This window comes from Carcharodon carcharias, chromosome 2 (genome assembly GCF_017639515.1).
Source record: "Carcharodon carcharias isolate sCarCar2 chromosome 2, sCarCar2.pri, whole genome shotgun sequence".
NCBI classification, from domain to species: domain Eukaryota; kingdom Metazoa; phylum Chordata; class Chondrichthyes; order Lamniformes; family Lamnidae; genus Carcharodon; species Carcharodon carcharias.
Genome location: NC_054468.1, coordinates 173,299,013 through 173,311,693, shown reverse-complemented (window position 1 = coordinate 173,311,693; position 12,681 = coordinate 173,299,013). Strand labels below are relative to the sequence as shown.

General features: G+C 38.4%; 1 protein-coding gene across 3 annotated transcripts in view; it reads right to left on the bottom strand.

Moving 5' to 3' along the window:
- LOC121286816 (reticulon-4-like) overlaps window positions 1-12,681 on the bottom strand; it is a 93,074-nt gene that overhangs the window by 67,620 nt on the left and 12,773 nt on the right. For all 3 annotated transcript variants that reach the window (XM_041203875.1, XM_041203880.1, XM_041203890.1), the window contains one exon: window positions 2,569-2,625. In XM_041203875.1, coding sequence (XP_041059809.1) covers window positions 2,569-2,625 — 57 coding nt within the window. The remainder of the gene's footprint in view (window positions 1-2,568; window positions 2,626-12,681) is intronic.

Here is a 12,681-nt window from a genome sequence, read left to right as displayed (position 1 = left end):
CTCCACTATATCTGCCCTCTCCATAGTTGAATACTTTGCCAATATTAATTATTCAGACTTGCACAAAGAATAGCCAGTCACTCGAAGCACAACATTAGGGAGAAAATTATTGAAAAAAAAGGACAAGGCCATGTATTTGCTCCCTTTGGACTCTGGACATTCACTTGAGATATATGGAGGTTGAATAAAAAGAAAGGAAAACTAAGTTCTAAACACCCAATATTTGACATAGCAATACTTCTTTAAATTTAAGACTACATCACCTTAAAATTAAACATCATCAAAAACTCAATTTACTTTAAACTGGGTCTAATTGAAAGATAAGAAAAATAGCAATGTTACACTGGCTACAGAGTAGACCAGGAAGGCGCTTTTCTCAGGCTTGGGTTTAAGCACATTACTGGGGTAGAATAAAGAGCATCATTCACGAAAGTTTTTGAATGGATTGCTGGATTACCAGTGGAAATATTTCCATTTAATTCTACGCAATTTCTTAGAGTCAACGTCACTCTCACTTGTTGAGCGTACAAAAGTCAATCATTTATAAGTACAGAAATATTCTGAGAAATTAATAAGACTATCCTTATGTTTAATTATAAATTATCGGGGTTAGTAATTTTCTTGAATTTAATGGACACTCGGCAGATACTTTAACTGACTCCCAGTAGCCAAAGCTGCTCTTTAGAATCTTAAAAGTTTTTTTGGAAAATTGCTGTTTTGTGTACCACAACTGAACTCAAGGATGTCAATTTAAGCATGTGTTTACACTCAAAGGCAAACTAATTTCTTCTGAATACAGCAGTAATACACAAAAATTGTTGGCCTTATTCTTCAAGGCACCAGACTAGATGCTGTTATTTGGCAACTAAACCTATGTCGATGTCCCTCGGCTCAGTTTCACTGATAGTTTCCTCCACTAATGCTAAATCATACTTCCACATTACTAAGAATAGACTAAATAAGTATGGTGTTCTGAATATTCAGGTTGTCCCAATTTCAATATTTTTAATGACAAAAATTCTCTGCTCTCTAGCTTCAAGCCACTTAAAACTTCCCCTTCTTTCGATTATCTTTTCCCTCCCAGAACAAAACTCAGGAGGAAGAACACACCAACCTTCAAACATTTCAATGATACGGTCCAGCCCCTTCATTGATCAACATACCAAGTTATGTGCCCAAAGCATGCATCCTCTTTCTGACTAGGTTTTCTCTCCAGAAATAAGATAAACCTAAGACAGCACTATAATTCATACCCAAGCTGGCAATAAAAAAAATGCATTTGGAACATCTCTGGGTAATTACCATATGTATACTGAGTGTGAAATATTTTACAAGTTTTTTTTTTAAACTTTATACATGAAACAGTTTGGGCCCAGATTTCATTTGTAGAACAAAAAAATCATTAAGGTATGACAGAGTGGTCCTTGAATACAGAGATTGTCTCACATTTGTGAAACGCTACTTTTTCTAGCTCCAGGAAAAAGGATGGGTGAAGTATAACTTCAGAATTTGGTCAAATAAAATGGAAGGATAAAGAAGAAAAGGTATTATAGCACATAAATAATAAGGTAAAGACCGAAATAAAAAGATTAAAAGTATATTATAAAAGACAGCATACTTTTATATGAACCTGTTAGGACCTAATACAGGCAAACTAATGCAAGAAAATGGTACAAGTTGCTGCCAAGTACAGAGTATGACATTAAGTTCGATTACTACAAATTTAAGCCATTATATCTTTGTTCCCATCTCGCCATTCATCTCCTGCTATGAATGTTGACACACTCAATGGACAGCAGTCAACAGGATGTTTCCTCTCCTGGAAGAATCTAGAACTAGCGGTCACTATTTAAAAATAAGGGGTTGCCCAATTAAAACAGAGATGAGGTGATTTTTTTTTCCCCAGTCGGAGCGTCGTGAGTCTTTGGAACTCTTCCTGAAAAGGTGGTGGAAGCAGTGTCTGAATATTTTGAAGGCAGAGGTGGATAAACTCTTGGTAAGCAAGGGGAGGGTGAAAGGTTATCGGCAGTAGGTGGGATACAGGTTTCAGGTTACTATCAGATTAGCCATGATCTTATTAAATGGCAGAGCAGGCTCAAGGGGCTGAATGGCCTACTCCTGCTCCTTGTTCGTATGTTCAAGCATCACATGGAAGACATCACAATTTGCTGTTTTCATACTATTGCACTTCAAATAGGAGTCAGTGTATAGTTAGCAAATGCTCAGGAAAATATCTCCTTCGCTTGCCCATTGGAAACATCTCAACAGTTACCCCTGTCGAGGTCAGCAATCCCAGCATAAACAATTTATCAAATCTGATTTGTTTGGCTGAACACAAATTTTACTCCTGAACCATCAAAATTTCACAATTTATCTGTTTTGAAAGTCACACTCTGTACTAATGCAAGATTTTAATGCAGAAAGATGTTGAAACAGGAAACTAGCACATCAGCAAGTAATTAAGCCCATAAAAAGTGACCAGTGCAAATCAGAAGTAAAATTATTTTAAGCAACTGACTAGAGTCACAAGATGCAGATAAGAACAAAAGGAAAGCTGAAGGGACTTGCCTGCAGAAGACTGCATCACACATTCAGGTGCAACGAAAGGAGAAAGAAAGGATTCGTCTGAAAAACAAATAAATACGACAGGACCTCAGCAGGGGCAAGCAATATAACTAAACGATATCAGATGGTCCAAAGTCCTTCAAATCCAGTGAATAAAAAAAAATTCCAAGCAACATTTTGATCTTAAATTTCAAAATTAGGATGACCAGTCTTGTTGCCTGAATACCAGCATAGGTCAATCTCAATATTTAGATAATGCTCACAGGAAAAGGGCCAATATCTATAATCTTTCACAAATCAACTCAAATTTTTCAATTGTTAACAAAAATACATACTTTGAAATGCAAAATCGCAATGTATCCTGAAGTCTGTTTTATTCATTGGGGGGGGGGGATGGAAATGAAGATCAGACATTTTTCCTGCTCAACTATATAAATGAGCTTCTAGTGGAAAGTAATGTGTGGGGACACAAGAATTGGCTGTGAAACACCTCAGCAAAATGACCTTGCAACAATACAGACAAAGAATGAGCACTAGAGACAAGGTACCAGAGGGCATTCAGCACCACAGAACCAAGCCTCTACACCAGTCAATGCCTTCGGGATGAAGAGAGGAAAAGAGAAAAGGAAGAAAATTAGCAAAAAAAGTCAGTTTGAGGTTTTACATTTCATGACAAAATGGTTCCTCAGCATTTTCCTACATTTTGTTTCACTTTAAAATAAATTTTATCCATTAATTTTCTGCCTGCTTATTAAATCCAAATGCAAGAATTCACCCAGAGATTACTAAGAAAGTGGTGTGTAAGCAAAGACAACAATAGCAAGTTAATTAAGCAGGAACAGTATTCTGCACATTTCTTCATAATGCTAAAAATGCAAATAAAATTTCACAATACAGTAAGGATAATTCCGATTAGAGTAACATTTTTACTATCCAGCATGCTCCAGGAATGGGTGGTGGCAGTTAATCCAAAAGGACTACCAGTGCCTCCATCGGAAGCTTGGCTAACCCCATGCTGAGGTGACATGGAAATGCTGAAAACTAAGCAATTTTTATGATGAAGCTGAAACTTATAGATTTACAGGAAGTGGGTGGATTTTGCATCTGAAACACGGATACCTCTATCTATAGTTTAGAGTCACCGATAAACTGAATTTTAATTAGATATAAAAGGTCAGCAGCAATCTAGTTTAAGTGTCACTCATTCCAACACAGGAAAGACAAGAGCTCAAACATCTTTTCCGGCTCCTAACGCTGTCCAATCACGGGACTGGGCCGCTGTAAACAGCCACTTGGGTAAACTTGAGTTAATGGCTGTGGCCACCTCCTGGTCTCTGAAATAAGAACCATTGGGCAGGTGTAGAGTAGTAACCATTGGGCAGGTGTAGAGTAGTATCAACCATTTGTTAGCTTCAGCCTGAAATTCCATTTAACAGAGCATTCTGGATGGTACAGTGTCAGAAAAAGTTTACTGTGGTCATAAAATCTAGGAAAAGAGGCAAAAGTTAACATACCAAATCAGTTGTGTTTTCGAAATTTTATTTTAAGAACAGCTATTTCCTTCAATTAACAGGATTCAGCATTTTAAAATTCAAAAGTCAGTCACAGAAATAGATAGCACCACATTTCCACTACAGAGGTTTAGGGTTAGTGGAGAGTTGAAATTTTTTTTTTAAATTTTCATCTAAACAAACACAAAATTAACCCCAATTGCAAATTAGAAGATATACAAGATACTATACGGCTCCGCACCGAAAGGAAAATATGAACAAGATTAATGCAAAATTATTTTTCTTTCTCCAGGATATTCACGTGGTGACAACTATTAGAATTCTATTTATGTCACCGCTTTTTAACCTAAGACTTGTCATGATCTTTTAAAACCATATCACTTACGTTAATTGCTTCTATCAAGGGCATTCAAGAGCCCAATCAAGACAAATGAACCACAATAATCTGCATTATTCATAAATCAAGCAGCACCTGTAAACAGGCATTTTCATGACTACTTTTGAGATTAGCACTCAATAACAATGTATCTGATGCATAATAGCATCTTGCATTTACCCAATATTTTTAAGATCTATGAACAAATTGCAGCTATTCAAGCTAATCAAGTTTCAACAACTAAGCAAAATGTCCCACCCAAACACTGACTCAGCAAAAGCAGGAGGTAACGAAAGGAATGACTAAATTGGGATTTGGTTAAAGTATAACAAGGTCAAGTTTACAACTGATGGAAAATTTGAAGCCAGAGGAGCACCGGAACAGTCGAAGCAGATAAACTGAGGTGGGGTTGTCAAAATTTTGATCAAAGTTATTTAGGTAGATACAGATGGTCTTTATGATGGATAGGAGATGGGATCAGAAGCTCAACTCAGGGTCAATATCTACATTACAGTCTGGTTCAGCCTAAGCCAGTGGCCTAATGATTCAATTAGTGGGCACGGGAAAAGAGCTTGTGGTGAGGGCCCAAGACAATGGTTCAATTTTAATTGGCAGGAAAATTCATCCAGGACTTGGTTGGGCAAACAGTCTGACAACACAGCCAGTGGAGGGCTGATGTTAGTCATTAGGTAAAGTTGTGTCTTGTCATCTGGAACCTGATATATTTTCGAAAGATGTCACCAAGATACAGCACATAGATGAGAAATAGAAAGTCACACTCTATTGGATAATGGTGGAGAGGCATTTGGGAGGTTGGTGTAGACAGTGTTGAAGACTGCAGAAAGGCCAAGAAGATGGGGAAAAATAGTGCACTCCGTTTCAAATTTACAGAAGACTTTTTGTAACTTTGATTGGGGTTATTTCATTGCAGTGGCAAGGGAAAAAATCTGATTTAGAGAAGTTCAAAAATGGAGTTACAAGTAAGATGGTCATGGATGATGCTCATGGTTTTGGGAGGCAACATGTTCCAAGGACTTTGGCAAGGATAGGGGATTTTAGATGAGGCAGTAATTTGAAAGGACGGAAGGGTCAAGGGTGTGTTTTTTTGAAGCGGAATGGCAAGTAATTATGTCAGGTTCAAAAAGGAGGGGGGTCAGTATTAAGGAAAGGGAAACATTTTCAGTATCAGCTAGCATAGGAAGGGAAGTTTGGTGGTCAGCAGTTTAATAAAATGGGGTGAACAGGGCAGAGGATGGATCTCATGACAATGAGTTCAGGAAAAGTATGGAGAAGAACTTGTGAAGGATTCAAGTTCAGGATTAGGGTCGGCAAGGAATGGATGCAGCAGAGGCAGGTGATTGAGTGGCCTCAATCTTAAGTGTCAAAGAAGTTAATGAGCTCATGTTTCTTGTTGGAGGCAAAAGTTGAGGGGGCAGGGAAAAGGGATTCAAAGACTGTTGGTACTGGAGAAAAGTCAGGGTTAGTTAACCATAATTAGCTCAAACATTCCACTGATAAGTGAATTAAGCTGATGCTTATTTCATTACATAGGTAAGAAAGAATCAATGACTGACAACTGACAATCCCAATAAAACTGATCAAACTGCTCAGTCTCTAACCCCTCCCCCGACCCCCAAACCAAATCTCTCATGGTGACTAGGTTCTCAGTCCATGCATGTTCATATACACACATACCCACAACATTGTGAAACATTAGAAATCAGCATATACTCTGCCTCACAATGAAGGTGCATGGGTGTCATGTAGGGAGGGAGCAGCATCACAACCATTGGTTTACAAGTGATAATAAAAGAAACTGACTTTTTCAGAAAGTTATTCTGGGTTTTTTTTTTAAATTAAAAGCTTTCGAAAGAGAATTGGATAATTATCTGAAGCAAAAAGGTTTGCAGGTTACAAGAAAAAGGCAGAGGAGTGTGACTAAGTAAGATGCTCTTGCAGAGAGAGCTGGTACAGAAACAACAGGCCGAATGACCGACTTCTGTGCTGTAAGCATTCTAAGGTTCTATAAAAACTGGTGCTCCAGGTCAAATTCCATGACAGCTCCTCAGTGACCAATGACTCCTTCCAAATGATTGGCAGTGCCACAGCTCGCCTCCCTAGTCTCCCTCAGCACTGTGGGATAAAGTTGAGCTAGAACAGGATTCTGGTGAACAGAAAACTTAGAAAAAGATGGTGGGGAAACAGGCTTTTGGGAAGAAAATCAAATGAGCAAAAAGCACAAGGAAGCAACCATTACACACAAAACGGATTTAAATGAAAAATAATGTGGACCAAGAAAAAACAGCTATGTTAAAAAGAGCAGTGGTTAAAATAGGCCAAAGAACAGGGGAAAATAACACAAAGGGATTTAAGATGAGGAAGAAAAGGAAATGAAGAAAGCATAGCATGGGTTTGAAGAGGAAATTTAGGATGTATAGGGCCTTGTTCAAGTGACAACTAATACAAGAGGGGCAATAGTAGTTACTTGATGGAGCCACAAAGCAAGAGATACAGGAAAATGGATCATCATAAAATCACTAGACAACTAAGTACAAATGCAAACCAAGGGAGAAATTTAAATTAAAAGAAATTCAGTAGCTACAGTAAGTTTTTAAAACATACAGGCAACTTCTTGAACAGCAAAAGCTGGAAAATTCCAGCATACCAACAAGGACACTAAACCAAAGAATCAGCAATTGGGAGATGCTGTGTGCTACAGCACAGTTTAATGGCAGGAGGCTTATTACTTTATGAATGCCAATTGTTTACTTACAAATTCTAATGTAAATTTCATTTATTTTGACAGAAAATGCCTCAAAATAGTCACATAGGAATCAAAGTTATAAATAGACTGCACATAATCACAAGAATTTTAATTATTCGACACATGCGTCAGAGTAAAGGAGCAAAAATGAAATCAACCAACTCAAACTTCAAAGGCTTCTGGCAAAGAATTCCATATTCTAACCATGCGCGCAGGAATATTTTAGCCTTGAATTCTTATGATTTTTCTTAAATTTGTGACCACGTTATCCAGTGACAATTGGAAAGAATCAATCAGTACTTACTCCATCAGAGCCCTTCATAAATCTCGAAGATACCCTTTGAGTTACCTCTTAACTCAAGTCAGTTCTAGTATAAATGGGCCCAACTTCCAAAGTCATAGCCACAACTTCTCAAAATCATAGCGAATTTGCTCTATACCTTTCCCACTGCTTCTATATCCTTCTTAAATAGAGTATCCAAAATAGTACACAATACTTCAACCAACACTTGCACTGGTTTAACATTGCCTCTTTAAAATCTGAAATAAAAACAGAAAAAATGCTGGAAATGCTCAACTGCTCTGGATACATGTGCGGAGAAAACCAGAATCAACATTTCAGAACAATGACTTTTCATCAGAATGGTTTCATTGAAAGATCAACCCGAAACTCTTTCTCTCTCTCCTCAGGTGCCTCATGAGTATATCAAGCATTTTGAGTTTGTTGCACAGCCACCTTAAATGACTTGTATACCTGCGCATATGGTCTGCTTCACTATTCCATTTAAGGTGTACACACACAATTCCAAAATGTATTTCACATTTTCCGACATTACTCAACAGGCCTTAACTTCCAATGGTGTGGCAACTGAGTTGGATTGCCACTCCGCTCAAAAGTTCTTACCTTGAAATCCAGGCGATCCTTTCTTACTCAAGCTTCTGACTCAGGCTGGGCAGCACAGCGTGTCCCCAGGGTCTAGGGTCGAGGGCTGTAGGGTTTACAGCACTAGTTGCCATAAACCAGGTAAGTTTAAAAGTCCAGCCAGGTTTAAAGGTCTTTGACAAGCCAGGAAGAACGTAAGTGGATAGGATTTGTTTGAGGTGGGGTGGCTGGGTCAGATCAGATTGGACCTTGGAAGGTGGGGTTCAGGCGAGTCAGGCGGAGTGGGACTATAAAATAATAGTTACCCAGAAGCTAGAATTGGTTTAAATTCTAACTATTTCTGCCTAACAATTGATGTAACAGTCAGAACCATCTGGAGTTTGCGATTTAAACTACATTTTCGGATGGTTCCCTATGCAAGACAATTGCCTATCAGAAGTTTGGGGTACCCCCTGAAGCTCAGAGTTTACGACCCAATATCTATCAATCCTGATAGCCTTTTAGTGATCCCCTGTAGCCTTTCACAATTATCAGAAAATGTTAAGTTTCCTCAATTCCCAAGTGAACAGATCCCTGCAGGACATCACTCACCCTTCCGGTTTAGTCTTCTTTTTCTTTGCTTTCTATACTCTAACCATCATTTTCCCTTTAATTTCATGTGCAATTATCCTTGCCAAAAATATGCAGTGCTTTATTAAACTCTTTTTGAAAATCTACAGATACAGTGCAGAGGCTGTACAAGGTTGGGCAAGCACAGTGTGTCTTTTAGAAAGTCATGCTAATAGCCCCAATTAACATTTCTCCAAATACTTGGGTAGCCCATCCTTTTCTCAAAATGTCAGGAGCTATAGCATTGGCCATTCCCACTCAAGTCCCTTAGAGTAATTGAGGATAGGATCAAACTGAAAGAAAAAAAACATGCAATGTGGCAAAGATTAGTGGTAAGCCAGACGATTGGAAAAGTTCTCTTGGTTTTTAAAAAGACGACCAAAAAAATAATGGGGGAGAAAATAAACTTTGAGGGTAAACTAGCAAGTAATATAAAAACAGACAGTAAGAGCTTCTTTAAATATGTAAAAAGCAAGAGAGGCCAAAGCCAACATAGGCCCCTTAGAGAACGAGGCTGGAAGAATAATAATGGAGAACCAGGAAATGGCAGAGCAGTTGAATAAATAACTTTGCATCAGTCATGGTAGAAGACACTAATAGCATACCAAAATTACTAAATAATCACGGGGCAAAAGGGTGGGTGGAAATAAATACAATAACTATCACTAGAGAAAAAGTACTAGGGAAACTAATGGGGCTAAAGGCCGATAAGTCATCTGAACCTGATGGATTGCATCCTGGGATATTAAAGGAACTAGCTGCAGAGATAGTGGATGAGCTGGTAGTAATCTTCCAAGAATCCTTAGATTCTGGAGAGGTCCCAGAGGATTGGAAAACTGCCAATGTAACACCCTTATTCAAAAAGGAGACACACAAAAAACAGGTAACTACAGGCCAGTTAGCTCAACATCTGTCATTGGGAAAACATTAGAGTCAATTATAAAGAATGTAATAGCAGAGCATTTAGAAATGCATAATATAATCAAGTAGAGTCAGCATGGCTTCATGAAGAGGAAATCATGCTTAACAAATTTATTAGAATTCTTTGAGGTGGTAACAAGCAGGATAGATAAAGGGGAACCAGTCGATGTAATATATTTAGATTTCCAAAAGGCGTTTGATAAAGTACCACACATAAGGCTACTTAATAAAATAAGAGCCCATGGTGTTGGGGGAAGTAGATTAATATAGATAAAGGACTGGCAAACTAATAGAAGAGAGAACTGGGATAAGGGGGGCATTTTCAGGATGGCAACCTGTAACGAGTGGAGTGCCACAGGAGTCAGTGCTGGGGCCACAATTATTTACAATATATATTGACTTGGATGAGGGAAATGAATGTACTATTGCCAAGTTTGTGGATGACTCAAAAATAGGTGGGAATGCAAGTGGTGAGAGATGACAGTCTACAGAGGGATATAGACAAGTTTAGAAGGTGGGCAAAAATGAGGCAGATGGAATATAATGTGGGAAAATGTGAGGTTATGCACTTTGGCAAGAAGAAGAGGGGTTGAATATTACTTAAATGGGGAAAGACTGAAGAAAGCTGCACAGAGGGATTTGGGGGTCCTCATTTATGAATCAACAAAAGCTAGCAGGTAACAGGGAAGGCAAATGGAATGTTGGTCTTTATTTCAGAGGGAATGGAGTATAAAAATAGGGAAGTCTTGCTAAAACTATACAAGGCACTAGTTAGACCACAACTAGAATACTGTCAACAGTTTTGGTCCCCTTATCTAAGGCAAGATATACTGGTAATGGAGGCGGCCCAGGGAAGGTTCACTAGGGTTGATCCTGGGGATGGAGGGATTTTCTCATGAGGAGAGTTTGAGTAGGTAGGTACTCAATGGAGTTTAGAAGAATGAGAGGCACCCTTATTGAAACATACGATTCTTAGGGGGATTGATAGAGTAGATGCCGAGAGGTTGTTTCCCCTTGTGGGAGAGCCTTGGACCAGAGGGCATAATCTCAGAGTAAGGGGGAGCCCATTTAAAACAGAGACGAAGAGAAATTTCTTCTCCCAGATGGTAATCAATCTGCAGAATTCTTTACCGCAGAGGACTGTAGAGGCTGGGTCATTAAATATATTCAAGGCTGAGATAGACAGATTTTTAATCAGTAAGGAAATCAAGGGGTATGGGGTAAAGGCAGGAGAGTGGAGTTGAGGTTTATCAGATCAGCCATGATCTCATTGAATGGCAGAGCAGACTCGATGGGCCAAATGGCCTACTTCTGCTCCTACATCTTATTGTCTTAGGAACTGTTTTGAAAAATTAGTCAAAACAGCTGCTCTAACCACTCTCAGGTCTCAGTTATTCATCTACTTTAAACGTTAATAACCTACTTTGTGTAGCTTCCTTTGAATGATAACTTACACTAACATCTAGAATCCAAACACCCACCTCTTCAGTAAAACTTTGGAAGTTTAAATCCTTCATTCTTCAACAACTCAACCCTGACTTTAACCATTCTTTTGCAAGAATGTTTGTGTTTTTCCTAATTTTCTTTCAAACTCCCTCGTCTTTCGAATCTCCCTTTTTAGTCATCCTACATATATTCTTTATATCAGTGCTAACTTTCAATTTTAGCACCAAATCCTCTCTAAATTTCAAATTTCATTTAGACTCCATATTCACCCTAGTTCTCAACTGATTCCCCATTTTCCTTCCTGGAATTTCCTTGTTTCATAACATTATCTTCCATGCATTCCCCGTGTATGGTTATATGTACCAATTTTTCCTCTCAGCAAAGGAGGCTGAGATAGTTTCATCTTGGGATAATTTAAATTTGTACCCCCACCATCCCCAACCAAATCAAGCACATTTAGAAAAGTCCTGATTTTTCTTCATTTATATCCTTATAGTAGACCCAACTTAAATTGTGGGCAATGCATCCAAAACATCCTTTTGTCCAGCCCTATATTTGCTCTGTTACCCAGAACGATGTGACCTAGTCTCAACTTGTGTTCACCCCTAAAAAAAAGATTTTGAATAATTAAAATCTCCTGCATTGCTCACCACTGCAAACTCAATACCTTCAGCAGTCTTTATACTCCCAGTAGCATGACATGTCACTGGCCATTCCTCAGCTCAAATCAAAAAAGTTACTTGGACAACGTGCCTTTTTTAACCCTTGGATCCAAATATTATCTTGTTTCTTATGAATGTTACAACCCTCTGTCCCGATTCTTCCTGAAATATTTGTCGCCAGGGAAATTGCAAATCCTAACCCAGCTACCCCAGTTCCGTTTCAGTTACTGCTGCTATAATTCTGTTTCTTATTTTAATACAGATCCATTTATTGGAAAAAAAAATCTTGGCTTGGTCATAGTGCCTCTCTACAAAACAAACATTTCAAATATAATTCTTAGGCTACAAAGTACTTTAGGATGTCTCAAGGGCATGCATTTTACTATCTCAATGCGGTTTCTGTTTCATTCAATCTTCAAAAATCCTGTGATGCTGTTTCTTCCCATCATCCAGAAACTCCCATTTCCCACAACAGTTACAACTTTCCAGCCAGTTTAACTGCCGCCAAAAATATTTATATATGAAGTCTAACCCCTCATTTTAAGAAAGGTTTTGAACTTCAGGCATTATCACTTAATAGAACAACTATAATGTTTTGGAAGCTGTTTTGTGTGGGTGGTACTGATTTTATTTCTGGACATTGCTCTAGTTTCCTTTGCATTTCCATAGCAATCACACTAGTTTTGACAATTGTTCAAACTACCTGATGTATGGCAGTTGACAACTCTCCATCCCTCTGGGCCTGTATAAACGAGGTTAAAAAAAAGGTAACTTTAGACCAGTCTAGGTCTTTTGCAGTTCAGTCAAGCTGGGCTAGCTTCTAAAATACTACAATACAGGTAAGGTTAATTAAGGTCAACCAATTCAGAATTGTAAAAAGCAACACAGACATGCCAAATATATTGAAGAAGAATAGGCTGTGGATGTGCCACAAAGCAGAGTCT